General features: G+C 34.1%; 1 protein-coding gene across 1 annotated transcript in view; it reads right to left on the reverse strand.

The window, feature by feature from the left end:
- LOC129224854 (glycine receptor subunit alpha-2-like) overlaps nt 1–23819 on the reverse strand; it is a 30218-nt gene extending 6399 nt beyond the window's left edge. Inside the window, exons 1-7 of the mRNA XM_054859401.1 lie at nt 23787–23819; nt 18981–19048; nt 14763–15001; nt 13440–13522; nt 9637–9780; nt 2651–3003; nt 1959–2147 (exon numbers count right to left, since the gene is read on the reverse strand). Coding sequence (XP_054715376.1) covers nt 1959–2147; nt 2651–3003; nt 9637–9780; nt 13440–13522; nt 14763–15001; nt 18981–18983 — 1011 coding nt within the window. The 5' untranslated portion in view covers nt 18984–19048; nt 23787–23819. The remainder of the gene's footprint in view (nt 1–1958; nt 2148–2650; nt 3004–9636; nt 9781–13439; nt 13523–14762; nt 15002–18980; nt 19049–23786) is intronic.
- Nucleotides 23820–27873: the final 4054 nt, after the last annotated feature.

Consider the following 27873-nt stretch of genomic DNA (forward strand, 5'->3'; position numbering starts at 1 on the left):
TTTCCATGACTTTTCCAGGTCTGAAATACTGTTATTTTTTAGAGGCTTTATGTTTGCAGACCCCTAGTGCTATTCCCCAATACCATAACACCCGGTCTTTGATGTGCCATCATTAAGGTGTGTACGATAGTGGTACGGAGAATTTTGGCACCCAGTTTCTCATCAGATGGAGGTAGCTGGGTTTTCTTTGATGCGAAACTGCACCAGGGTTTTAATTTTGCCAAAGGTACTCAAAACCAAATGAATACCCATTAGAGGAGGTATAATCATACGACATAGGTTCTGACGGTTTTCTGCATCTTGAAAGTCCACTGACTGGCCACTTCGACCGCAGAGGTCAAATCCAGGGTAAAAACGCGTATGAGGGCAACGCCTTACCACCACGCCCGCCACATAGCCGACGTGAAAGCAGCAATTAATTGAATGATTGAGAACTAATTAGTGACATTAAAAATGCGAAACTACATGAATAAAATATTTTTATTTGCAACATTACTAATTTACAGTGCGTTCATTTTAATATGCAGGATGTTCATAAAGTCTTGTAGTGACAAAAATATACTTTAAAAAAAAAACTATTTAAGATTTTTAGATATATTTTTTATTTTTTACATCTTGATCCTTATCTCATCAAGTTATTTTCTCATCGATACAATGTTATCTGAAGACATGTAGGTGGCGCTAACATCAAAATCTAAAAATGTCACCTATAAATTAATAAAAACTCCCAGAGACGCCGCAAGGGGGGTTTTGAGGATCAAACCCCAGGGACCTTTGGTTTCAAGTCATATTACCAATTTCAATGTGAATTTTTATCCATATAAGGGAACACCCCCCTCCCTCCCCCAGGAAGTAAATTCTGACGTGCTAGTGACTAGCGTGAAATTTAAAATCGTTTCGATCTTCCCAAGACTACGAAAGGTGTACACGTAGACATGGGTGTAACCAGGATTTCTGTTAGGGAGGGGCAAAACCTTGTATGCAACCTGTATATTTTTAGCAGTAAATTGCCAAGGTTTAGTGCAAAACAATGGGACCCAAAGGATTCACTGAAGAGGAAAGACTGGCACAGAACCGAATACTAAAGGAGGATGATTAATTGGTATGGTCAATGAAATGAAAATTTAAAGGATTTTTAACGATACTGAAGAAAGAAGCCGAGAGATGTTAAGACTGTACAATGTACAATCTGACCACTCATTACATGGAAAGGCAAACATGCGGCAAACTATTAGTTCTTAGGGATGTTAGTTTTTGCAGATGTGTGTTAGTCCTTAAATTAAACAGAGTCACATTCAAATGAGCGGAACACGCGCATGAAATTTTTTCTCCCCCCCCCACACAAACATTCAGATAGACTCGTCTTAACTGGATGTTTGCCAGTTCCAATTCGTGGGCAGACTGTGCATATCATATTAAATATACATTTTCATAAAAATTCTTGTTAACATTTCATGATGTATTTCAAAACTGCAGCTTTTCATGAAAATTCGAGGACATTCACGGCTCTCTCCAGGTCACTGGTCAATCTGCTGTACTCAATCTTCTGAGAGATATTTCTCCTCTCATTAAATTCCTCTTATTTGACTTTTTTAACTTATCAACTAATAAAAGACTAAAAAACATTTAACGAATTTGACAAGTAGGTAATTTAGTAGGGAGTTCCACCCCCTCCTCACCCCCGTTCGCCACCTGTTGAGGTGGCCCGTGCCGCCTGCGGCGGGTAGCAATTGATGATTTTCATACTTCTACCCTTATATGTCCAGCAATTTAAGGTTAAGAGGGGTAAGACCTAGCGGAATTCCCTCGATGTAATGTATCCAACGGCACTAGTGTTGACCAGTTAGGCATTGACTGTCCAGAGGAGAGTGGGTTACAGGCCCACACACAGACAGGCCTCACAGGTTTTCAGTTCCTTCAACAGCAGATGTTTGCTGTATATTCGTCTATTAACTTACCTGACTTCGAGAAACGTAGTAAGACCAATAAGCAATGTTTAAAATGAGGAATGATACAGGAAATATTTTTCGACACAAGCTATCCACGTCAAAACTGGGTTTGCTGTTCTCTGAATCTGATGAATTCGTCTTGCGCCCTCCACACTCGGAACATTTCGAATTCGAATAGAAGAGCTGAACTTTATTTTTCTAAAAAGAGACAACAATATATATATATATATATATATATATATATAGAAGATTGCTTTCCCAATGCAGAAAGGTGTGAACTTATGGAAGTAATATATATATATATATATATATATATATATATATATATATATATATATATATATATATATATATATTACTTCCATAAGTTCACACCTTTCTGCATTGGGAAAGCAATCTTCTAGAAACCACGTCGCACGTGTCTGAATTTTTTTGTAAATGCTTTTAAGATACTTCATTAAGGACATAATTTTGTAGTTGCTAATCGTGAAGGTACCGATCTCTAAACATGATCAAAGGCTAAATGTTTAAAAGCAGCGTAATTTATGCAAAATTATTGCATATCTTGTTTCGGAGTTGCACGGAGCCCAATCAATGCATTAAAGATGTGAGTTGGAAAATTTCAAACGACTAATAAAATTTTCGATCAAAACCAACAAACCAGTTTTTTGGAAATAAAAAAAGAACTTGATCATACGCACCTGTGTGGATTTTGGGCGCTCTTTATTTTTTTGGCTCAGGAAATGGGAAATAGGAAGAACCAGCAAAGCTAAGAATACGAACAAGATGCAAAGTCCCACCCATACGTCGATGGCTGTGACGTAAGGAATAGGAGGCAGTGCAGAACGCACATAGTTAGCTGTGGTCAGCAAGGTCAGCAAGGTGGTTATTCCTAGGGTGACTCTAGCTGGCACTGCAGTCACAGGCAACCAGAATGAAATCCAGGAAACCATTACTATTAAGCTTGTCACTGTGTAGGAGTATCCCATGTGGTAGCCATTTTGGCGAACCAGGCGAAAAGTAGCATTCACACACGAAAAGTATCCAGATACATCTGAAAGGGGAAATTTTATTTTATAGTCAATAAAAGTAAATGAACACATAACAGACGGTATCTTACACTAGTAAACATTTTTGTGTATCCTTACTCCATAAAATCGGTGGCAGCATTGATGCCTCCACTACTCTGGAGTAACTTAACTGATATGTAAAGTTACACATCGCTTGTGGAAGGTTACACCATGGCAATTTAACTATAACGTAATTTAATGGTAATTTAACTATAGCGTAATTTAATGATAATTTGACTGTAGCAGGGTGTCCGAACCCACAACGTGAGTCTCACAGACAAGTCGTCAGACAGAGCAAGAGTCTTACCGCTCGGCCACAAAGGCCGGTTTTCGTTTCGCTATTAAGAGATGAGCAGATCTGCACCACTGATGCTGATCTTTACGCATGCGCTTTGAGCTCTACTGATTGCAGGCGGGAATTTACACCAATCATAGTGCAAGGTTTCTCCAACAATATGAGTTTTAATACAATGATACTACACACTTCGGAATTCGCGTAACGTTTCACCCATTAATACCGGTAACCCTACACATTTTTTTTTTTTACAGTGTAATGAGACACTGATGGTTGGTAGTGCTTATTTATAAACAGCACAAATTAGACAAGAAGTAGTTCTAAGAAAAAGAACAAATTAAGCTAAGTTTGGATACAGATGAAGTACACAAATATATTTATTTTTCCTATTGGCAGATTTTGAACAGTTACAACAAAAACCAAAAAAAAAAAAAGGGAAGGAAAATGAAAATGAAAAACAGTATAAGGAACAAAAAAAAAAAAAAAAAGAAGAAGAAGAAGTTGAAATAGAGATCATTGATCTAACATATCTTTTGCCTCCTGAAACGCTCTACGAAAAAAGTCTTGCGCAGAGAAGGACAGTGTAGAAGATGAGTGGAGTTGTATCAAGTCAAGGCATCAATCGTATCAAGTCAAGACATTAGAAAAACTCTTTTTTTTTTTTTTTTTTTGCAGAAGACGATTTTTACACCGTTTTTTAAAAAAATTATTTTCAAGAAATAATTATTGAAGGATCAATTTTAGCATTTATTATCACCTTTTTTTCACTTTAATATATTTAATATTAATAACTGACCAACTAACAATAGGAGAAATCACAAAACCGTGATTAAGACTTCTAAATCTACATGATGAATTCTTCCGCGATTTTGGGAATATTATGTACTCAAACTTGGGTTTTGCAAAAATCTCAATGACATTCTTGATTACAGGGAGACAATGCCAATTTTGTTAAAACATGTACATAACCTTCTTTAATCAAATTCAAAATTCATTAAAGCTGAGTAGCAAAAAGTATTTCCCTAAAATTATAGAGGTACACAAAGTACTGCAAAAATATAATTTGTGATAAAAGAGAAATATATTGGAAATAAATACCTAAATGTTAGAGAAATAGTTGAATAGCAAATATTTCAATGAGTTTTCTTTAGATGTTTATAAAATGTTTGTCAGGAAACATATCTCTTTCCATATTTTAAAGGACTTATATAGAAACTCAAAGAATTTTTTTCATAAAAAACTTACATTAATTCAATATAATGATTTCGACGACGAGTTTTTAACGAGTTTTGAAGTTTCATGGAATTATGTTTGTCGACACAACTTGTAACTTGTGGAATTATGATAAAATATTTTCCAAAATTTCAGTTATATTTTTTCGTGTTTTTAGTTGGTATTTTGGTTAGTTGTAAATTGTCAAGCGGTGAAATGCTCTTGTTTTCTACTAGTCTTTCATTACTACACCGCCTTTTTTAAGTTTATTTTTCATTTTGTTAATTCAGAAAATATTTCCGGAATAATCTCTATCAGTAAAAAGTATAATTACGTTCTCCTTAAGGGGCTGTATGAAAGGCAAGTACAAAGAAATTCACGCTTAGAAAGAAAAAAGTCATGTTTTTATTCCTGTATTTACATGATTTCTATGCTGAAATTTTAAATATATTCGTTTCTCCTGTCCAAAAGGGATTTCGTCAGAATTTTGTAATATCTGTTCCTTTAACTACAAGCGTAGCATGTATTTCCGTCCAAAAGTTATAAAATATTTACTCTTCTGTAGTCTCAAATGAAATCGGAAATAAGTAGAAAAATAAAAATCGAGCATAGAACGTGTTTCAAGGCATAACGGGTAAAAACGAAACATATTTTTCCTGCTCATTTGTACACGCTAATATGGATTCTGAATTTAAATCGAGAGTTAAACAAGCGGTAAATGTGTTATACATTTTTATCACGCAAGATGCAAAAGCTATTTTCTTTACCGTAAGTCTTTAATCAAATCTATCGACTAGTCACCAGTTACTATTGTCTAGTAACAAAAACAGCAAATTCAAAAGAGTGCAGACAATTCCAAAAAGAAAAAAAAAAGCAGACTCTGTAAATCGTTCTGCTAGGTAATTTTGGGCAGCATATTTCAACTGTTTCAAATTATCAATAAACTATTATTGCGATGTAGGACTTTAACTGTAAAGCTATTTTAGATAAGTTGCTTTCTTCACTAAAACTTTCGAATTTGTCAAAATAGATTTTCAATTATTATCGTCCTTTTATTTTTTGAAAATTCTGCATGCAAATTCATGCAAGAGTAAAAAGAAAAGTACCTTATTGATAAGTTATGGTGTATTAGAGCACAAAGTAATGCACGTTTTCAACATTTGGTTGCAGTTCTTTTTCTGAAAACGTATTTATTTGTTGAAATTATTTTATTTATTTGTTTATCAACCAAGCAGTTTGTAGCGACGTTTCTCAACATTTGTGGACGCAAGAACTAATAAAACTTTGTGAAAAGTTTCGAAAATCAATCATTTTATTTTGCAAAAATCTAGAAAAACCCTCTTATTAGGTATTAAAAAAACTACTACATAAGTTTGTTTTTACCATAATTTATTTAAAGTCATTTAAGCTTAAAAACGAGCAATTAGTTTTTTTTCCTATAAGTAAACAAGTCTTTTAAAATAGACATAGGAAATTATTTTTAAAATGAAATTGCAAATTCCAATACAATTTTTCAAAACATATATCGTCACCTCAGAGCAACAGTAGGAAATCTTAGTGTTATTTCAGGGATTACATGTCTTATTGTTGTTCTGAGGTCGACGATATTCCAGATGTAACAAACGGCAAATGTGAAAGCACTCCAATGTTGCAAACTTTCAAAGACGAAATTATGGTTTCTTCCTAAAACTATGGTATTAGTGTAAAAAAACCACAATAAAAATGTACTCATTGTTACATCACATTTATTCATTCTCTTTAAATCCGGAAACAATTCTAATGTGGACAGCTGAAAATTAAAGGACCGGCCATAACAATACAGTCGAACTCGCTTAAAACGAGAGAGAAGGGACCACGATATTTGTTCATTATAACAGAGTGCTCGTAAAAACGCGCTCGTGAAAAAACCATTAAAGTTCTTATACAATTGCTTTGCTTATTTTCAAATTCTCTACAGTGGAAAGAAGTTGGTTAATGGCTATGAACTGTCTTATTGTCTCTTTCTTGAGCTATTGATGTCTTTAGAGAAGTATTCACCCGGACTTAAACGGTTGAAGTTTTTCTGCATATCATGAGACATTGAATATGTTAATGGTACGTCAATATCAAATTCTTCACAATGTTTGCTATCGTCGTCGCTTGCATTGATTTTGTTATTTGAAGTAGCTTGTATTTGAGCTATAATATAATCAGAAATAAGTATATATCGAAAGTGATAACATTGACGTCAACAAATATAACTTTTCAATGCTCTCTTACTACAAATTTAAAAAACAAAAATTGCAGTCATGACTTGTTTTAAGTATTTAAGACTCATCATTTTGCTGGAGTGGAAATTTTATGAACCACTAGTGGTACCCGCACAACTTTGCCCGTAGTAGAAAATTAAAAGGTCTTTTGGTTCGCCTGTATATTTAAAAACAATGTATGGTGAATTTTCTTGCCAATTGGCTTGTGCTCATGTGCCGGTTCCACGTTATGATGATTTCGTAATTTACTCGTCCATCTTATGATAATTTTGCTCGGGAAAATGTTCTAAAAATTGGAATAGAAAAAGAACCACATCGAATTTTCGAATAATCGCTTCGAGGTGCACACCCCCATGCTATAAACTAACTTTGCGCCAAATTTCATGAAAATCAGCGGAACAGTCTAGGCACTATGCGCGTCACAAAGATCCTGACAGACAGAGATCCGGACAGAGAGACTTTCAGTTTTATTATTAGTAAAGATCAAGTTAAATGTATTTCTTGTTTTGCTCGTTAAAAGTGAGTTTTGCTCCCATAGACTTAACATTGTACCAACAAAATATTTCTGATTTCCTCGTTAACCCAGAGTTACCGTTAAATCCGGGCCCGTTATAAGCAAATTCAACCGTAATAATAAGAAGATAAAGAAGAACAACTAGAATTGTTAAGTGATTGTTCTCGGAATAAGCATTAAACTGTGTGAAAGAAGTTAAGAACTGAAGTGGAAAAAATCTTAAGAAAATATAGCTACAGTTTAATTAGTATAAAATATGTGTACAAAATTGATTTTCTATGAATTAATCTTTTGCTGTTTTTATCTTGTCTGTGTATCTAAATCGGACCGAATGTCTTGACACAGCTCGGAGGCGATTTCAAGGCAGTTCTCCTTATAGAGATTATGATTAAAGTGAAAAACCAACGTAAATAAAGCACAAATTTTGAAGAAAATACAGCATATAACTATTTCAAGGCTACAAAGGAGCCTCTTCATCAGTGCAACGCAACCGAAATTCGCGAGAGAACTGATAACAACCACGTGGACACCAGTATTTATACCAAAGAGAAGCGACCAATAGGAATTCAGGACACAAAACAACAAACAACCTATCAGCAAACTTCAGCAATCTTATAGAGATTAGTTTGGAAATAATCGGTGATCTCTTAGAGCTTTCTCTAGATGGCAGGGAAGAAGATGATGTGTTCAGGATTCAGTTCATACTTGGGAGAGTACCTGTAGTTCTGATGGGTTCTGGTGCCGACAGTCCAAAATATTTTTTCTTTTTTCTTTCATTTTTTCTTTTTTTATTAAAAAATATGATTATTTGACGACTGTAGTTTTTCAACCAGTCGTTATTTTTGTTCTATTTTCCCGGGAAAGTAAAAGAAAGAAGAAGAAAGCATGAAAGACGGCTTAATGCATCGGGAAAATATCATTAAAACAGAAAAAGGTTTTTAAAAAATATAGTAGTTACCTACTAATAATAATTATACCTACCGAAAAATTAAAAATTGGGAAGTTGGGTTTTGAAATGGGGAAAATGTGAGTCTGCCTGGCTGTATGCCCCACCCTTCCCCCTCAAATAGCTTATGAAAGAATTGTTTGATTCGAACTGTTTTTTTTTTTTTTTTTTTTTGCTCGAAACATCTCGGCGAGGACACCTTATTGCCATGTTTCACTTTTTGATTTGAAGAATTTTTCGTTCAATTGATTTGAAGAATTTTTCGTTTTTCAACAGCTCAAAAACACTTAACATTAGCACCGACAGGGGAAATTAGGGCAAATAACAATCCTGAACACAAGGACATTTTTTCTTTATTTTTTTTTTCAAACAAACATTGTTGGAAAAAGCCCTTGTTGAAGAACATGCAAAGAAAAGATCTTCATGATTTGAACATTTTTTGTTCAATTTTGAATATTTCAAAAAATTTTAGCATTATCGCCCACGGGGAAATTTAAGGCAAATATAACTCTCTAACTTTAAGGTACCTAGATTTGCTTCAAACAAATTTTGTTCGAAAAACATCTGGATGAAGAAAGTGCTTTTTTTAAAGCTATTTTGAGGGTGTTTTTTACACAATTCAAAAATTTTAACATTGGCGACAACGCGAAAAATTATTTTTGACTTAAAAAAAATAAAAAAACAATGTGCAGATTCTGAATATATTTTAAATTTTTGGCGTCAAGAAATATATCAAAAGTTACCAATAAAAATCATTTTACCATATTTCATAGATTTAACATTGACGAAAGTCAAGATTAGTGCGTGTGAATCAAAATGATATAAATTTGAAGCAAAAATGTTTTTTTTTTTTACCAGGGCTGTGAGTCAGTGGGGAAATGACGAACTCCCGATTCCGACTTTTAGAACTTTAGAGTCTCTCACTCCTGTACTCCAAAGCCAGTCGGCTCTAACTTGATAGCCCTGGCAGAATTGCTAACTTGGAGGGAAAATGATCGACTCCGACTCTTGAAATTTTAAAGCCTTCTATTTCGACTAACTTTACCTCAAAATCAGACCGACTCCAAAGTATTGGTTTTTACTGTGAAATAATTATTGATAATATGTTGTGTTTTCATTTTCATTAAAAAATTTTAATTAATTAATCTTATTTTTGATAAGACGAATTTAAAGGAAATTAATTATTTTAAGGATATATTTTACTTTTTATCCGAAAGAAAGAGTTGTGCAGACGATTTTGACAAAAATTATTCATTTAAGAGGATTTTTTATTTTTCATTTATTTATTTATTTTTGGTGGTAACAGGGTGTTCTGTCCTTGAACTGACTAAAATTCTGTGAATAAATCTTTCAAAAATTTAGGGAGCAAACTCTCTTGACAACAAAACAGGCTTAATTTACCTGGGCCTTCATATCTAAGTTTCATTTCTCCTGTCAACACTGGCAACGAAAGTTTAAATTTATTTTGTCCATCCTGAGTATCGTCCAAGATTCCAACACCTTGCTTCACCCACTTTAATTCCAACTCACTTTCGGGTAAAGAATCTGTACAGAAATAAAGCTACATTAGAAGTGAATTAACTATTTCAAACAGAACTGAACTTGTTAATGGTATTCAAAAAGCGAAATTTAATGTGATTCACTGAATGAAATTGTTCGTAATGATTAGTGGCTTCTTTGAACAAAGAAATGTAATTCCAAAACACTGTTGAAGTAAATGTATCAGAAAATGAGCAAAACCTGACTTATTAATTCGTAGCTGCTTATTACTATGTATTGAAAAAAAAAAAAAAACACTCTTGTTAAAAATTGACCACGATTAGTTGGAGCATATAATTCTGTTATCTTGCTAATGATTAGTTCAGTGCACCTGTATGAGTCCCATGAGATTTTGTCCCACATGGGCTAAGTCCGACGAAAATTAAGCGCCTGAATTTTTTTAGGCGCCATACATGATAAATTATTTTTCAGAGTTTATCGCTTTTAGAGAAAATTTAGTGAGGTGTGACTTGACCACGCATCATTTGGTGGTTAACAATTTAACTTTTCAATGGAAAAATAAGCCAAGTTAATAACACTAAAATAATCTTTCAAAAAAAGAAGAAAAACTGAAGCAAACAATAAATAAACAAACAAACAAACAAAAACAAACACTAACCCTTGCTTTGAAATATTCAAAAGATATATTTTCCCTCTGAAATCTCAAATACAAATATTTAAGGAAAATTTTCTTGCCCAGTTAAGGATGCTTTGAGAAGATGACACGTAGACCACAGGTGTATACAGGTAGACACCATTGTGTCTTCTAGCAAATGGACAACTTTCTAAGTAAACGAACTAGCGACTAACTGACCAAATTTTTCAAACCTAAATTAAATTTCAAAATCCTAAGTTATTTAACTTTTCCAAATTAGCTAGCACATACACCAGGCGTTGATAATTTGTTCTCCGGAAGAAAATTAGAAAATGCTGATAACTAAAATTCTGAAAACTAAAGCTCTTGTAAGTGTAAATATCACTTAGCTTGTAAAATATACCTTTACTTGGAAGTTTGAAAACAAACGAAAAAGTCAAAATACGCTATATTAAAAATTATATTCCGTAATGGATATTTTGCTCTTTTTCTGATAGAACAAGTCGCCAAGGAACTGTTTTTAGTCACCCGGGATTTGTCGGATCTTGCATATTGAACTGAGTACAAATCTTCCAACGTAACACAAATTTTATTCCTTGCCTGTAAGATGCATGTTGTTTTTGAAGGAAATGTATCGTATCTAAGTATTGACTATGGGCTATGAATTCCTTTTCGAAAACGTGAGGCTAGAAATTTTAACCACAGAAAACTTAGTAAAGTCTTTTTTTATTGAATTTCAATTTTGATGAAATGAAACGGTATTTTATATCTTGAGACAATAGAATAGAGGAAACAAAAAGCAACACTAAAATCAGGAACATTATCATTTTATAAAGTTCATAAAAAGTAATTAATGTTAAAAAAAGTGTGGTGTGAACTACTAGTGCGGCGTGAACTATTAGTGTGGTGGGTGAACTACTAGTGCAGTGTTAACTACTGGTGGTTTACTCGATTAAAAGTTTAATATGTTTTGTGAAACAGAGTATTCCTGATGTTTCTTTTTTAAAGATATTATTATTATTATAAAATTTATTTTATGAAGCTATGATTATTTTTTTTTCCAACATATCGTTGCCCGCCACCTCAGATCAACAGTAAGACATCTAAGCCTAGAAACAGCACTAAAGTAAGATATCCTACCCTTCTTCTAAAGTGGCGATAAGAGCTCTTCGGATAAAAAATGGTTTCATTTGTTCAACTAATGATCTCAGATGTTTTTATGAAACGTTATAAGGACTCACTTTTACTAATTTTCACCGAACTTCACTATTATGACTTCACTACAGAAGGAACGCCTTATAACTCTTAAATATGAGTCTTGAAAATTTCTCGGAAAGTCTGTAGTCATACAGTTTCTTCATCAAATATGCACTTACATCTATTCAATTTTTTTTTTTTAATTTCCTTAAAGTTTTCTGTAAACACTCATGTTACCAGTATTTTTTACGTAAAAATCCTTTTCTAGAGTAACATTTTATGCAAGGTCCGATTAAATAAAAGTGAGGCCCTAGGCCCACAATAATTTGAAGGCCCCTGAAGATACTATAGCGGAATGCAGTGGTTGATTTACAGGCTTGGGGCTCCATGGGAATGCATTTTTGGGGAACCTCTTTGTCTATCCCAGAACTATATAAATCATTTACTATGTGCGTTTATGAATCCTTTTCGGGGCCCCTCATAATTGAGACATGGTAAATTCGCTACTGGCAGAATTTATAAAAGTTCTCATTTAATGAAGTTTTTTTTTCAAAATTAACGAAACATTATTTAAAAAATAACTTGTATTTTTTGTATAGTTGTAATGCTATGCATAATTCTTTAAGTAATTTGGGGCCTCAGGCCCAGGTCTAGTTCGCCTGTGCCATAATCAGGCACTGATTTTATGGTAAAAAAAAGGAAGAACGATATTGCAAGTGTTGCTGACTAAAAAGAACGAGATACGAGCAATGGGATTTAGATTTACCTTACCAGTAACAGGAAAAACAAGAAGAAATAACCAACGTTTTATAGCACAAATATACAGATTGCTGGATACATATGTTTCTAGGTTTCAAGGAACCCCTTTTTCAATGCAAAAGCAGTGAGCTTTTGGATGTAAAAACAGCCGGTGAAAGCAACAAGAATGAACAGCAGACAGTTCAAATAGCAATTAACAAAACAAACAAGACAAAATGGAACTTAAAGCTGAAATTAATTGCATGACTCCCCTCGAAATGAAACTGCTAATTAGTAAATTAGCTATAAATTTCATGTTAGAAAAAAATTTTGTATCGAATCAGTTGTTACATTTAGCAAAGGGAAGAATACACATAATACAGGAAAACAGAAACCTGTTGGAAAAACTACACAAAATGCAAAACATCTACAACTGAAAAAAGAAATAGAAACGTAAAGACAGATAAATTGTTGAAATACACCGCCAGCTCAGTCAATTCCAGCCGAGGACTGCAGTTTGGTACTAATAAGCACGAAACTGCAGTCCTCGGCTGGAATTGACTGATCTGACGGTGTATTTCATGTATTTCTATCTTAGCCCTGGCTATTGGGCGGTAACTTACTGAAGATAAATAGTAATTAAGAAAGATATAACACAATAAACACTTACAACACAAAAACCACAGGAGTTCAAAGAAAGAGGGCGAAAAAAGACTATCAATTATATGAATGGATGCCAAACTGCAGAAAAATGCGGAATGGTTTTGAATTCCAGGGGACATGGGAAAGGGGAAATATATGCTCCACAAAGAGTTACCTAGGACACTAACTGGTTGGTCAATCGTTTACTTTTTCCGGTACAACTTACTATTAGGTTTTGTCTGTCTGTCTAGAAAACACACCGTTTTACAATAAAATTTACCTTAAACTTTTCGTGAATTTTCAACAGTATAGAAATATTATTCTCCTCCTCTAAATTTTCATCTAATGTTGGAATAACAATTTTTTTTCAATATTAATTCATAGTAAAAACGGTTTTTACTTCCATCCAAAGAACTAAACTGTTTTAATTGCATCAATATGACACTTCATGCAAACGTCAATGAGCAGAAACGAACTTGCAGGACATACTTACAAGGGCATATGAGTAGTGGACATCCTTGTGTGTCTAAGGGGTATAAAACTAAATCCATTGGGCACCTTAAAGTCATTGTGATTCTAAGGAAATAAAAAATACACATTGGCTTATTTGTGCAATGCATTTACTTTTAAGAGAAGTTAAAGAAGTCACACGCAATAATTTTACAGAAAATTATCAAATTTGAGATGAGGTAAGGTAACAAGTCCCCAGGAGCAATAGCTCACACCCACCCAAATACCATGAAGAGCCCCCCCCCCCAATAACGAGAGTCCCCCGCCCCCTCTCCCCTCCTTGTGAGAACTCCTGCATTATACAAAAAGAATTAAAAAATCCAAATCCTATGGCAATAAATATTGGCCTATATATTTTTGTTCTTGAAACTAAAACACTCATCTTCCTTTTAAGTATAATTTCTTGGCTTCAATAGGATACGTTTAATGAAATTCATTCAAAACCTCAGGCAAAGTTTATATGAAAAAGTTCAAAAAGGAAATAAATATCGAAAATTGAGGTACGTGTCTTTTTAATCCTCCAGAATTCGCGACAAAACAAATGACCAAAGAACTCGTGAGTGAGAATTTTTCTCACACCACCTACTTCCCTTAAAAATATAAGAAAGAAAAGAAAAAAAGGTTACTAATATATTGTAATTCAAAATACTTTATTTATTGTTTATTCTAAACACCATTGTTATATAAAATAATAGTATTTGATGAAACATATGAAATATTTGATGAAGGAAAAAATAAAAAAGTAAAAAAGTCAATCCTCTTCTCTTGAGGGTGCCATAAAGTATTAACTTACGGCGCATTTTCTTGAGGATTAACAAAAGATAAAATAAAAAAGTACTTAAAATATCGTAATTAGTAAAAATAACATACTCTTAGTTTTTCAAAGCCTTCCCCCCCCTTTCCAGTAGGGCAGTACAAATTTACTATGCCTTTTGTAGATCTAAGGCTATACCCGATAAGGCATTCAGTTTTTCATGCCACCATTAAGGAGAATTTTTGACTTCTAGTTTCATCCAGATGGTCACGCCTAGGCTCTCACGATGCTCAATTGCACGAAAAATTTAATTTGGTCGCGAGTGTCTGAGCCATATAGGCACTCAAATGATCTTTCACATGCCGTATAATCGTCCAACATGCCCATGACGATTTTCTTCATTTTGACACTCCCTCAGCTAACCCCATGAGCTGCGGGTTCAGAACCGGCGACCAAAGGTGTACGAATCCAACGCCCAATTATTATTCCATCCAGCTGACTCGTTTTTCAGTTTAATGAACTAAATTTTAAATAAACGTTTCGTCTCTTTACCTTTTGCTGAGAAAAACTTGGCCGTCAGCTACTAAATACACCATCCCATTCCTCAGCGGTTGATCATGATGCTTGGCCGTTTTGGAATTCAGTATGTACAGATCCGGTGTCCACATTTCCCCGATTTTCCTCTTCAGGTCAAAATGATCGTCGCAGTCTTCGTTTTCATCGCGACATTCTGGCGTCATCAGTCGAAGGTCATTCCACGTAAAAGTCAACCTTGTGTCGATTATGTATTCCTAGTTTAAAAAAGAGAAAACCTTTCATTATACCCCTCGATCAGTTTTAAAAATTAACACATCAAGTACACACTAGGGTGAATCGAAAATACATATAAAAAAAAAATTTCTCCTAGATAACAGGGTATAAATATTTTTAGACTTGTGGATAGTAATATACTGGGAGAATTTTAGCTTCCTATAGGGTGCTCAACTCTCCCTCTCCCAAACTACATACGTATGGGGAGAGGGGTTAAAAAATACATTGAACTGAAAAAACAATGCTACATATTATAAGCAGAGCTGCCAACCTTTGAAAATCCAAAATCGTAGCAGCATTTTTAAAGAGGGGGGGACGTGGCCGCTGCCGCAGATTTAAACAGTTATGAATTGCCAACAGATAAAGAACAAAAACAATGATACTAAACAAATTTCAAATATAATAGAGTAAATATTAATACGGAATTTTTAAAAAATGTATATTCTTCGCGGAATTTTTGGCAGCTTTTCCGCTTTTTTGCCGAAGATTCAATGACTGGATGAGCGTCGCGATAAACCGATCCATCTTTATGCCATGCGACTTTCGAAGAGCGATGCTTGTTGCGCTGAGACCGTCAGCGCACGTGTAGAAGTTTGATTTTCTGAACTTACCAGTTAGTTTTTATGCCTTTTTTTTTTTTTTTTTTTGCGTTCTTGGGATTATAAATTAGAAAAAGAGAAAATCGTAGTTCTTGGACCCGGTTTTGTAGCGTCGTAGTTTAAAGCTGTAATTCGTAGAAACTACGATTTTTCTTAGCAGTTGGCAGCTCTGATTATAAGATACACGAGTAATATGCATATACACTGCAAAAAAATAATTATTTACAAAAAAAAAAAAAAAAAAAAACAGCTGGGAAAATTAAATGCTTCTAAATTTGTGAAATTTTTTATGCTATGGTTAATGTTAAATTAAGGGGTCATTGAGCAGCCTCTTAAAATTTGAGTAAGAAGCTAAAACTTTTCCATCATAATACTAGTAGTAAGTCTAAAAAAATAGGGAGTGTCCTGGACTCCAGCTGAACAAAAGTGTTTTCGAACCACCATAGTAAATACTTTAGTTATTGTGGATGTGTGAACAGCTGGATTCAACAAGCGTGGTAGGGAGCAAATTTACAATTAAAATTATATATGTGATTACTTGTTAAGAACCATTATTTTATTACCAGACACTCGAACTACTCAACAAAACTTGGTATTTCAGCAGCATACAGCCCCCTTTAGTGTCCGAAAGGCTGAGATAAACTATCGCCTTTTTTTTAGCCTACTTTTCCAGTAAAAGTCAAAAAAAGAAGAAAAAAGCATGAAAGAAGGCTTAATGCATCTTAAAAATATCGCAAAAAACAAAAAAAAGTCAAAAATAAATAAAATAATTAAATAAATATTGAAAAATTAAAAATTGGAAAGTAGGGTATTGAGATGGGGAAAAATGTCTGTCGGTCTGTCGGTCTGTCTGTCTGTCTGTCCCCCCTTAATAACTTTTGAATGAATCGTCCGATTCGAACAAACTTTTTTTTGTTCGAAAGATCTCGGCGAGGGCACCTCATTCTCATATTTCACTTTTTGACTTTAACTATTTTTTGTTCAATTTTGAACAGTTCAAAAAAACTTAACATTAGCGCCTACGGGGAAATTCAAGGCAATTCCGAACTGTGAGGCGAATTTGCTTCAAACAAGCTTTGTAGGAAATGATTTTGATGAAAAACTTGCATATAAAATATCTTTTTGATTTGAACTATTTTCCGTTCAATTTTGAACAGTTCAAATCCCTTAACATTAGCACCTACGGGGAAACTGAAAGTCAATGTAGATTCCGTACTTGAAGGCGGATTTACTTCAAACAAATTTTGTTGGAAATAGCTCTTGACGCCAAACTCCAGACTTCGACTCCGAGAATTTAGGGGCACTTGACTCCGACTCCGACTCCTGTGCCCGACAATTAATCGGACTCCGACTCCCCGACTTCGGCTCTGACTTCGTAGCCTTGGCAAAAATTTATACACGGAGGACAAATGACTGACTCCGATTCTTAGATATTTGACTTCGACTCCTTTATCTCAAAATGAGATTGACTCCGACTCCAATTTCGCAGCTATGGTTTTGACTGTGAAATAATTATTGTTGATCTGACTTGTTTTTATTTTTGCGCTAAAGTTTTAATTTAGGTATTCAGTTTTCGGCGAATAAACTCGAAGTCATTTATGTTTCTACATAAAGATATGCGCAGACGATTTTTTTTTTGACAATGAAAATTATTTCTTTAAGTTGACATTTTATTGTTTTTATTTATTTCGGTAAGTGCATTAATTCATTTAAAAAATTGTTTTTGGCAACAGGGGAAAAAGAAACGATATTTCTATTATTTTGATATGATGTATTTATTTTAATGAGCTTATGAATTTTAATTATAATTTTTTGTTTTGAAAGCTGTTAAAGATTTCTTTATTGGGAAAAAGTGTATTAGCTGCTTTGTTTATTTTATTCCTAGAAATCAGCTTAAAGTATTTTAAAAATATGTTTGAAAAACATTCGCGATTTTACCTATTTTTGAGTATATTGATCAGGTACTAGAAAGTAGTATGGGTATACGGGAAAGTAGGCTCGTCTAGTTCTAGACAGAACTTCTTGTCTCTTTTCTGAGAATTTTTCATTTCACGGAATAAATCTGAAGCTAATCCTTTTCATAATTTTCAATAGTACAGTCGAATTTGCTTATAACGAGCGCGATGGGACTACGATATTTGCTTGTTATAACCGATTGCTCGTAAAAAACGGATTTATGAAAAAAGCATAAAAATTGTAACACACTTGCTTCATTTGATTTTTTTTCCAGTACAGTGCTAAAGAAACGAGTTGATGTGATTAAAGTGCCTTTATTGTATCTTTCTTGCTTTACTGTTTTTCGAGAAATGCTTATGGTTCGAGAAACATCGTCATTTGCATCTGTGACTTTCAAACTACAGTGAAACCTGTGTATAACGATACTGTCTATAACGATAACCTCTCTATAACAATTTTTTTTTTGGCCCCAGCAAAATGTCAGCATGAATACAGTAAAACCTGTCTACAACGATAATGTTGGGACCTAAAAAAAATATCGTAATAGACAAGTTATCGTTATAGACAGTTGATTATTCGTGCTGACATTTTGCTGCGGGCCAAAAAAAAAGTATTGTTATAGACAGGTTATCGTCATAGACAGTATCGTTATACACAGGTTTCACTGTAATCAAACTGTCTATAATGATAACCTGTCTATTACGATATTTGTTTAGGTCCCAACAGTATTGTTGTAGACAGGTTTTACTGTAGTTTGAAGCTTTTCTGCATACGAAAAGCCATTGACTGTATTGGGCGTTGTTCAGCTTGGGATTCTCCGCATTTTTCGTAATCGTTGTTACTCATGATTTTTCTTCTGCTTTAGGTTGAGTTAGTTCTACAAAACATCGGAAGCATAAAAGAAGTGACAACTTTGGCAGAAACTAATCCCCAACTATTTTTCAAATGCACTTCTGCTCCACAAGTTTAAGAAAGGTGCAGTCATCACTTGTTCTCAGGATTTCTGACTCATCACTAACTTTCTATTGCCTTCGGAAAGTTAAAGTAATTTTTCAAAGAAAGGATAAACTGAGCTGGAAGTCAATAGAAATGTTATGAATCACAAAATATTGCTCGCAATAAGCAAGGTTTGCTCGTTAAAAGCGAGCTATTCTCCTGTAGGTTTAACGTTATAACAACCAAATCTTTTTGATTTCCTCGTTAAATTCGGGTTCTCGTTAAATCAGGGCTCGTTATAAGCAAATTCGACTGTAGTATAATTTCTAATAGAGCAATGAAGTCTTTTTTTTTCATCAAAAAGTGGGAATATTCGTGCTATGTATATCACTTAAGAAAAGAAAATTACTTGCAGTTTTGTGAAGTTTTCTTTTTTTTTTTTTTTTTTGTAACATAAATAACCACTTACCATCCTCGAGTCACTGATGTCGTCCAAGCTCAGAAGTTGTAAATTTACTCGAATGACAGTTGGTTGACCTAAAAAAAGGGGGAAAGCATCCATCATAGAATGCACAAATATGACAAAATATTTGAATAAAAAAAAAAATTCCACCTCATCTGCAGTCTCCACTGAAATAGTTTCTTTGAAAAAAAATCTCACCATTGATTTTAATTCCTTTTTGTATATTTTAATTTATTTTATTTTATTTATTGTTTTAAGCTGAAGCCTAACCTTGATGATGCCAAACGCGAATTAAAAAACGTCTTTTCTTTCGAGATCAAAGTGAGGAAAGTGGTATAAAACGATTATTAAAAAAAAAAGAAATTTAAAGATTGAAAATAAATAGGTAATTTGTTTCGCCTGTATACTTACAAATAATGGATGACGAATTTCTCGCCAATTTGCTATGTTCATTTGCTTGCTCATGTTACGGTTCTACGTTATGATAATTTGGTAATTTACTCGGTCACGTTGTGATAATTTGCTCGGTAAAATTTTCTTAAAATTGGAATAGAAAAAGAACAAAATCTAATTTTCGGAAAATTGTTTCGAGATGCACCCCCTTCCATGCTATAAACTAATTGTGTGCCAAATTGCATGAAAATCGGCCGAACGGTCTAGGCACTTTGCGCGTCACAGAGATCCTGACAGACAAACAGAGAGAGATCCAAACAGAGAGACTTTCCGCTTTATTATTAGTAAAGATTTATTTTTCAAACGTGGTAACACTTACCTTTTCCCCTTTCCAACGCCATCAAAGTGATGTATGACGCTCTGCTTGGTTATTTTATGACTTTGGGCATCGAACACAGACTTCTTCAGTCCCGGTCACCTAACCACTGACCCCATATCTTAAAATATACTAATAATAGCTTTACCTTCGTTAATAAACAAGGGCGGATCAGGAAAATCTTCAAGGAGGGGGTGATTGATTTCGGATACTTGAAATTTTATATATTCCTAAATCTACACCCTCCGCTCCCCAACATCATGGAAGATCATCGCAAATTCAGTTTTTTTTCTTTTTCGAACTTCTATTTATAAAAAAATAGGGAGGAATGTACTAAACCCCCCATTCCTTACCTTAACGTCGACAAATGTGTCATTTAATGACTTTCTTTTCTGAAGTTCAATTTCAAAAACTTTTCAGGAAAGAGCTCTCAAACCCCATCTAATCTTTACTAATAATAAAGGTGAAAGTCTCTCTGTCCGGATATCTGTCTGTCAGGATCTTTGTGACGCGCACCTCGACTGTTCGGCCAATTTTCATGAAATTCGGCACAAAGTTAATTTGTAGTATAGGGGTGTGCACCTCGAAGCGATTTTTCGAAAATTCGATGTAATTCTTTTTCTATTCTAATTTTAAAAACACTTTCCCGAGCAAAATTATCATAAGATGGACGAGTAAATTTCGAAATTATCATAACGTGGAACCGTAACATGGGCACAAGCCAATTGGCGAGAAAATTCACCATACATTATTTGTAAATATACAGGCGAACCAAAAGACCTTTTAATTTCCTGTTACGGGCAAAGCCGTGCTGGTACCACTAGTATCATCTAAAGATCGTCTAAAATGGAGTTTTTGGAACTACGAAAAACTTCTTGTACAAAGTTCCAATCCCTATTCCTAAAGTGTTAAGAGATGTGCTGCAATGGGGTTGTTTCCTTCAGTCGAAAGTACTACTTTTAGTCACTGAAATTGATAGAATGGGTAAAAAAAATAACATGGACCCAGAAAATCTTCACTTTCCTCAACAGTTATTTTTTAATTAATTTTTCAAAATGTCCGATTTTGAAAACAAGACGTGGTCTTTATGACGTCACAAATTATACAATTTTGCGTATCTTTCTACCACGTTTCCACGTTATGATACTCAAGAAGCGAATTAAATTTTGCGCTCTACGCTTGCTATTAACCATATCGTTGCCAATACAAGTGAGTAAAGATGCGAATTAAATATTTTTCTCCGTAAATGGCAACACCGAATGGCATTCCATCATTTGTGATGTCACACGACAGAAACGTAAACAATGAAAGCGCACCGGTTTAAGTAGTTTTTTAAAAATATTAAGCTTGAACAAATTATTTAAAAAATGGTCAGATCCTACATTTTTTAACATGCTCTTTCAGAAAAAAATACTTTTAAAATTTTGGAAATGACCCCATTGTGCTTTCAAGACTACAATTCTGAAAAAAATTCGAGGGAGAGCTCTTTTCTTCGTAACTGTATTGAAGATCGTCTAAAATTACGTTTTTTGGAACTTCAGTATGGGAAATATGCCGAGAGAGAGTTCCTGCATCTCGGCTCCAGGAGGGGGCAATCGCCCCTCCCTTGTATCCGTCCTTGTAAAGAAACCCCCTAACCGTTTGGGATAGAAATTAGTGTTTGTAATCAAAATCCATACTATCACATTTTCGTTTTCAAAAGAACCGATTACGAATAAAACCGTTAAGATAACACAAGGGAACTATTAACGAAATTTCTGGTGAGAAAATTTTTCGAGCTCTTTTAAAATGAAACAGTCATGCTCATTTCAAAACTGCAGCTAAATTTCTTCTACCACGTCAGGTTTTTTTTCCACTCCATTTAATATGAATGTAACCACTTTCCGCAGAAGGGCGCGAATCACACGCCTCACTGCCCTCTTATTGACTGATAATACCCCTTTTTAAAATGAAATAAAGTGTTTCTCTCCCAAAATATTATTGTTATTGTTTGTGACAAATTTCTTTCCTTCATTGTCACAGCAAAAAGGTAAATTTTCAGTCAGCAAGAAATTTAAAACTATTCCGTGTTCATCAGAAACACAAAGAGGTAATTTTTTTGTGTTCTGTATGCAATATGTATGCAAATATTGCTTTCCTTTGTTCTATATTTTTTTTAATTGTCTTATATTTGTAAATTGGTCTCTTTGAGATCGATGTAGCTTAAAAACTTGACGTAATGGAGAAAAACTGAGATCATTTTCGGACTCAAGGGTTAAAAGTCACTCATAAACAAGTCATAGATCTAAGCCCCAACCAAATCACTGTTCTCTAGCGTGATTATCCACTACTAACCAATATCATAAATTCCATATAAAATCCATAACTGCCTTATTGTGGGTTATAGCAATTTCTATCTACGAAGGATGATGAATAAATGTGACAACCTAAGGTTCATGGCCTAACATCTCGCTCATTTATGATTCAATTGACTTCAAATCACATGTCTCATAAAAAAAATAGCTGTATGTGGAAATTTAAGTTTCAATATTGTGTTTTACAGCAGTTTTAACACAGAAGCGCGATTTGATCGCATTGGAGCACGGATCCACCAACAAGACCAACTCTGAAAAAAAAAAAAAAAAAAACGCCAAAAAGTATGTATGATTAAACTTTTTAAAAAATTGCAAAAATTCTTTATTGTCAACATAAAAACATAGAGAACAATTTTATGAACTTAAAACCTTTATCAAGAAATCATATTTACTTCAAAGGAAATGAGAATGATCCATTGTCACATTCGGTTTACTGATAAGTTGTTGTTTTCAGTTTTTTGGTCACTCCTGCGCACAGCTGGTCCACATATGTGCAGCATATGTATCACTGGATCATATCCCTAGTCCCGGTCTTAATTAGGACACTGGAGTCCTAATAACGCCAACTATGACCTTATTCAGCTACAATCTACTTTTCTTGGGTTATCAAATCACAGAAACAAATGACGGTACACAGCGATTTTTTTCATTTTAAACTCGTCAGCTACATAAATTAGGCTTTCTAGAACAACAATCAATTTTTTTTCGTTCTAATAAACCACAGTGAACCATAAAGAAACAAAATTACTGTAAAATATAATCAGAAAATTTTGATAAGACACTTTTGTAATGAACCATTGCTACACTTTTGTCTATTAATAACAAACTGTTTGTGGATCACGCTTTATCGTCAGTTAAGCTTTAGGATGACGACAAAATCATGATCTACCGAATGTTCGCTATGTTACATAGAAAAATGGGGGAGGGGGGGGCACATTGGTCTACATGGACTTATTTGGAGCACCCACTTGACATTATCGAAGAACAGCTTTAAATATTTAGTAATTTCTACGATAAAGAATCACTGAGCCGTTTGTTTTCTTTTGCCTAAAACTTATTAATAAAAAATGATATTGTTTCGAATTGGAGCAAAATGACTTAGAGGTGAACAAAACAAAAAATAAATATTTATTTTTCGAATATCCATAGGCAATCTATTAGTTTTAAATGTGGCAGATTAAATACTTATAAATAAATACTGTAACCTAAAACTTATCTGCTGATCACGAATAACAAAAGCACATTTCAAAACCCAATAGTTCTGTCACGGAAGAATATTTGAATAAATTTTAGATGCTAAAATAGATTTATTGGAAATGTGTCACTTAAGCGTTTATTTCAGTGATGATGTTCAGTGTATAGTGACAACAATAATTATTTCTTCAGAAAAAGAATTTTTTTTTATTGTGACACTTCATTTTTCAAAACAAATAGATTTATTACCATTAAAAAACAACTGCATGAGCTAAAAAAATTGTCTTCATGAAATACGGTTTCTGAAGAAAATTCTTAAAAACATACAAAACTCAATTGCTGTTAATCAGGATTGTATTCGGTCTCAAAATTAATTTATTTACCTATCCACTAGAAACGATCAATTGCTGGTTCAGATCTCTTTAATTAATCGCAGTCAAATTATCAAAGCCATATTATTTTAGTATTTTAAAGAGTTTAATAAAGCTTTATTACCTGTTCCATGCGTCGGTGAAGAACTGGAATCATAATTTTTAAACAGAGAATCAATGAGTGCTTTGTGATCTTCGTGATGGCCACCATTTTCAGAGTCTTCTCCATGTTCATCAGCTTCACCATCACTTTTGAGTACTCTGAAATGAAAATTTCGAGGAAAAAAAAACATAAAAAATCGGTTTAAAATTTTAATACTTCCCAATGAAGTCGTTTCCAAAATTTCAAAAGTATTTTTTTCTGAAAGAGCATGTTTAAAAACATAGGATTTGACCATTTTTAAATAATTTGACTAAGTTTAATATTTTTAAAAAAATTATTTGAATTAGTGCGTTTTTATTGTTTACGTTTCTGCCGATGACATCATAAATGATGAAATGCCATTCACTGTTACCATTCCCAGAGCACAATATGAAGCACGATATGGTTGATAGCAAGCGTAGAGCGCAATATTTAATTCGCTTCTTGATTATCATAACGTGGAAACACGGTAGGCAGATGCGCAAAAGTACATCATTTGTGACGTCATAAAGACCACACCTTATTTTCAAAATCGAACATCTGAAAAAAATAATTGATAATTAAGCGTTAGGAAAATAAAAGTTTTTCCTCGCTCCATGTTTTTTTTTTTTTTTTTCGTTTTGTTTATTCTATCAATTTTAGTGACTAAAAGTAGTACTTTTGACTGAAGGAAACAACTTCATTAAGTTTTAGAAACCTTTGGCATCGAATTTAACATTCAAAAATGTCTTTAAACGTGATGCTACACGGGGTGGGGTTAAAAGTAGGGCTGTAGATTAAGCTTGAGGTAAAGGCGTTGGAGTCAGGAGAACTTGAAATTCTGAGAGTCAGAGTCGAGCATTTTTCCTCCGAGCCCGCAATTCAGTTAGAACTGCGAAGTCGTATTTCGAGTCGCCGAGTTGGACTGATTTTGGGGTAAAGGAGTTGAAGTCGAAGGCTCTAAGATTCCAAGAGTCGAAGTCAGAGCCCGTCATTTTCTCTCCTTATTTTGATGATTGATGAAGTAATAAGAAAGTTATGGCGTCCCCAAGAAAAAAAAAGCGTTGAAAAATAATATATGTGATAAATTAAAAAAAACTTATTTTGAACAACATGCAACAATTGTCTGTTCAATCTAGTATAGCATTAAATATCTTTCGGCAATAATTAGAAGTGATACTATAAAAAAAGAAATATATATATATGCACAAAAATTCATCTAAGAATGAACCAGAAGGTTCATATCTTTCAGATTGAGCCAGGGGTGCAACAGGGGGAGGAGGATTATTGCGCAAGTTGCGCCATCAAAATTGGGGGGGGGGGGGGAATTTTTTTTGTAGAAGAAAGGATTTTTTTGAATTTTGGAAGGAAAAAGAATATTTAAAATGATTCAACAAGAAATACATGCATAAATAATACCTTTTTAACGCGAAATTTAGATATATATATTAGCCGTGTCTCTTTTTCAATAAAGGGATCATCAATTTCTGATTTGATATGGATGTTCCAGAACTTAAAAATGCGTACAGCTTTCTTCCTGTTGATTTTACAGCCTTGTTGATGTTTTTCAAATCCAAGGGAAATAAATCTGCTGCAGGGGTACTTTTGCGGGCTTTCGAATGAGACTAAAATCGAAACGATCGGATAATTATTTCGGGTAGAAAGAGCCTTTTAATCCCATTTACGCTCCTAAAACTAAAATTTGAACAGTTCAGTACTTCTTTGCCACTTGAAAATCCCTCTACGTTCCTTCTCGAGTGCCCAAGTATCTCCCTGTCAAATTTGGTCGAGATCCCACATAAACTGGATTTGTATAGGTAACATGCATGCATATATGCACATATATTCTTTATTTTATTTATATAAGATTTTCTGGAAGTAGCACAGTTCTGTATGAGGAATACATGTAACAGTGATGAGAGGGAGGTCAAAAATGGCTAAAATAAAAGGTTTTTTTAATTGTTCTTTTTCCCCTGTTATTTATTTATTACTTGTAAGAAATTTGACCAATATGCTCTAGCCTTTTATGGATTCATTCGCACAAAACAATCGTTAAAAACTAATTTTGAAGTTTTCGAATAACATGTTTTTTAGTCCATCACTTGAAAATTAATATACTTTCTTCATAAATTAGCTTAAGCTTATGTAAAATTTTTCATTTCACTTTACTCTCGTTTTTCTACCATTTTTAAATTGACTGTTCTTTCAATTTATCATTAGAGGATTTTATAAAACTTTCAATGCTGTTAGGTTCCTCTGATGGAAGTAGAACAGTTTGTTCTTCAGGTGTATTTTAATTATTTCTCTTAAATCATTTTTATTTTTTTCTCTATCTGATACGTAGAAAGTGAACTTGTGTGTGACCCATCTTTTTTGGATATGTGACTTCAATTTCGGTAAACTTCCAGGAGAGCTTCTCCTCTGTAACGTCCGAAAAACGACCTCTTTGCCATTAAGAGTCATCTAAAACTGACTTTCCATAACTGCAATTTCCAAAAATTTATGGGGAGATCCCCCGAACCTTCCTCTTCTTAACAAAATCAAAGACTATCTGCAATTTTCTTTTTGGAGTTTCAATTTCGAAAAATTGCCGGGGGAATGCCACCGAAGTTCTCTTTCCACTAACATTACCAAAGGTCAATTAAAATTGCGTTTCTAAGCAACAGCTTCCACCAGTTCAGGGGAGCGCCCCTCTCCCTTCCCCCACTCTCATCAAAATCATTAAAAATTGTCTTAAATTTGGTTTTCAGGGCTTCAATCTCGAAAAAAAAATTCTGAGAGTGCTTCCGAAGACTCCTTTCCCTTGTGGGAAATCCATAAATTCATCGGCAAAAGAAGAAATCCCAATTGCGCAACTGTGGAAACCCCAATTCTGCAACCACTTGAACTCCCACAAGGCTAACTGAGAATCTGCACTGGGAGTCAAAGAAAGATTGTCACTGGAAGAGTGAACAGGTAATTTCATGTATTAAATCGTGATTTACTAAAAACCGAGTTATGTAGTCAATATCCCACCTCTGACACCACTACAACACCTTAACGTCACGAAGGTCTTATACAATTGTGACTTTAGAGCTTCAATTTCCTAAAACTGCCTGTCCCCTAAACAAAGATAGCCTGAAATCGCAATTTTAAGACTTATCTTGAAAATTTTCCTATGGAGACCTCCCGAATCTCTTCTCTACCTAACATCACCACAGAGTTCAAAACTGCGTTTTTAAAACTACTATTTTGAAAACGTTTCGGGGGAGAATCCCCGAACCCGCCCACTCTCCCTTACATAACAAAAATAGTATCTACAGTTTTTTTTTTTTTTTAAATCTTTCAATTTCGAAAAAAATATCGGGGAGAGACCACCAAACCGTTCCAATCGAAGCCACCGAACCTTCCCAATGTCTAAAATTGCGTTTTTATAACTACAATTTCAAAAAATTTCCGGGGGAGAAACCCCCGGGACCCCCTATCAGACTAAATAATATACTTCCGACAAGGTTCAATATGCTTACATCCAGTTCCAGTAATGACTCCATTCCAAACCAGAAAGGTGAATCCAGCTCTGTATTTTTTCGTACCGTTTGAAAAAAAAAATATCTCTAAACGTTTTTACTTAAGGGCCATATTGTAAGTTTTGGGAGGTGAGACGTGTCAACAATTCAACACTATTTCGGTTCAGATGGCAGTAGTTAGCGTTACCCCCCCCCCCCCCCCGTTACTTTGCTTGGGAATTAGAAACTCAAAAAAGTGTTACCTTTAACCTCAATTGAAAAGCGAGAAAATTATTGGGGGGGGGGAGATTTGCGCCATTGAGTTTGGGGGGGGGATGAGCACCCCTGGATTGAACTGAATTTGATTGGGCTCAGTACGATAATACCTGAACATATAACTGCTCTGTCACATGCACAGACATGCGCGTGAATACACGGAATACACAAGTAGAGCTGTTGATTAACAATTGAGAAATATCTTACTACTATTATATATGCGAAAGTTTGTCTGTATGGATGTATGGATGTTTGTTACTCTTTCACGCAAAAACTACTGAACGGATTTTGATGAAACTTTACAATAATATAGCTTATGCATCAGAATA

The sequence above is a fragment of the Uloborus diversus genome, chromosome 6 (genome assembly GCF_026930045.1).
Source record: "Uloborus diversus isolate 005 chromosome 6, Udiv.v.3.1, whole genome shotgun sequence".
In the NCBI taxonomy this organism is placed as follows: domain Eukaryota; kingdom Metazoa; phylum Arthropoda; class Arachnida; order Araneae; family Uloboridae; genus Uloborus; species Uloborus diversus.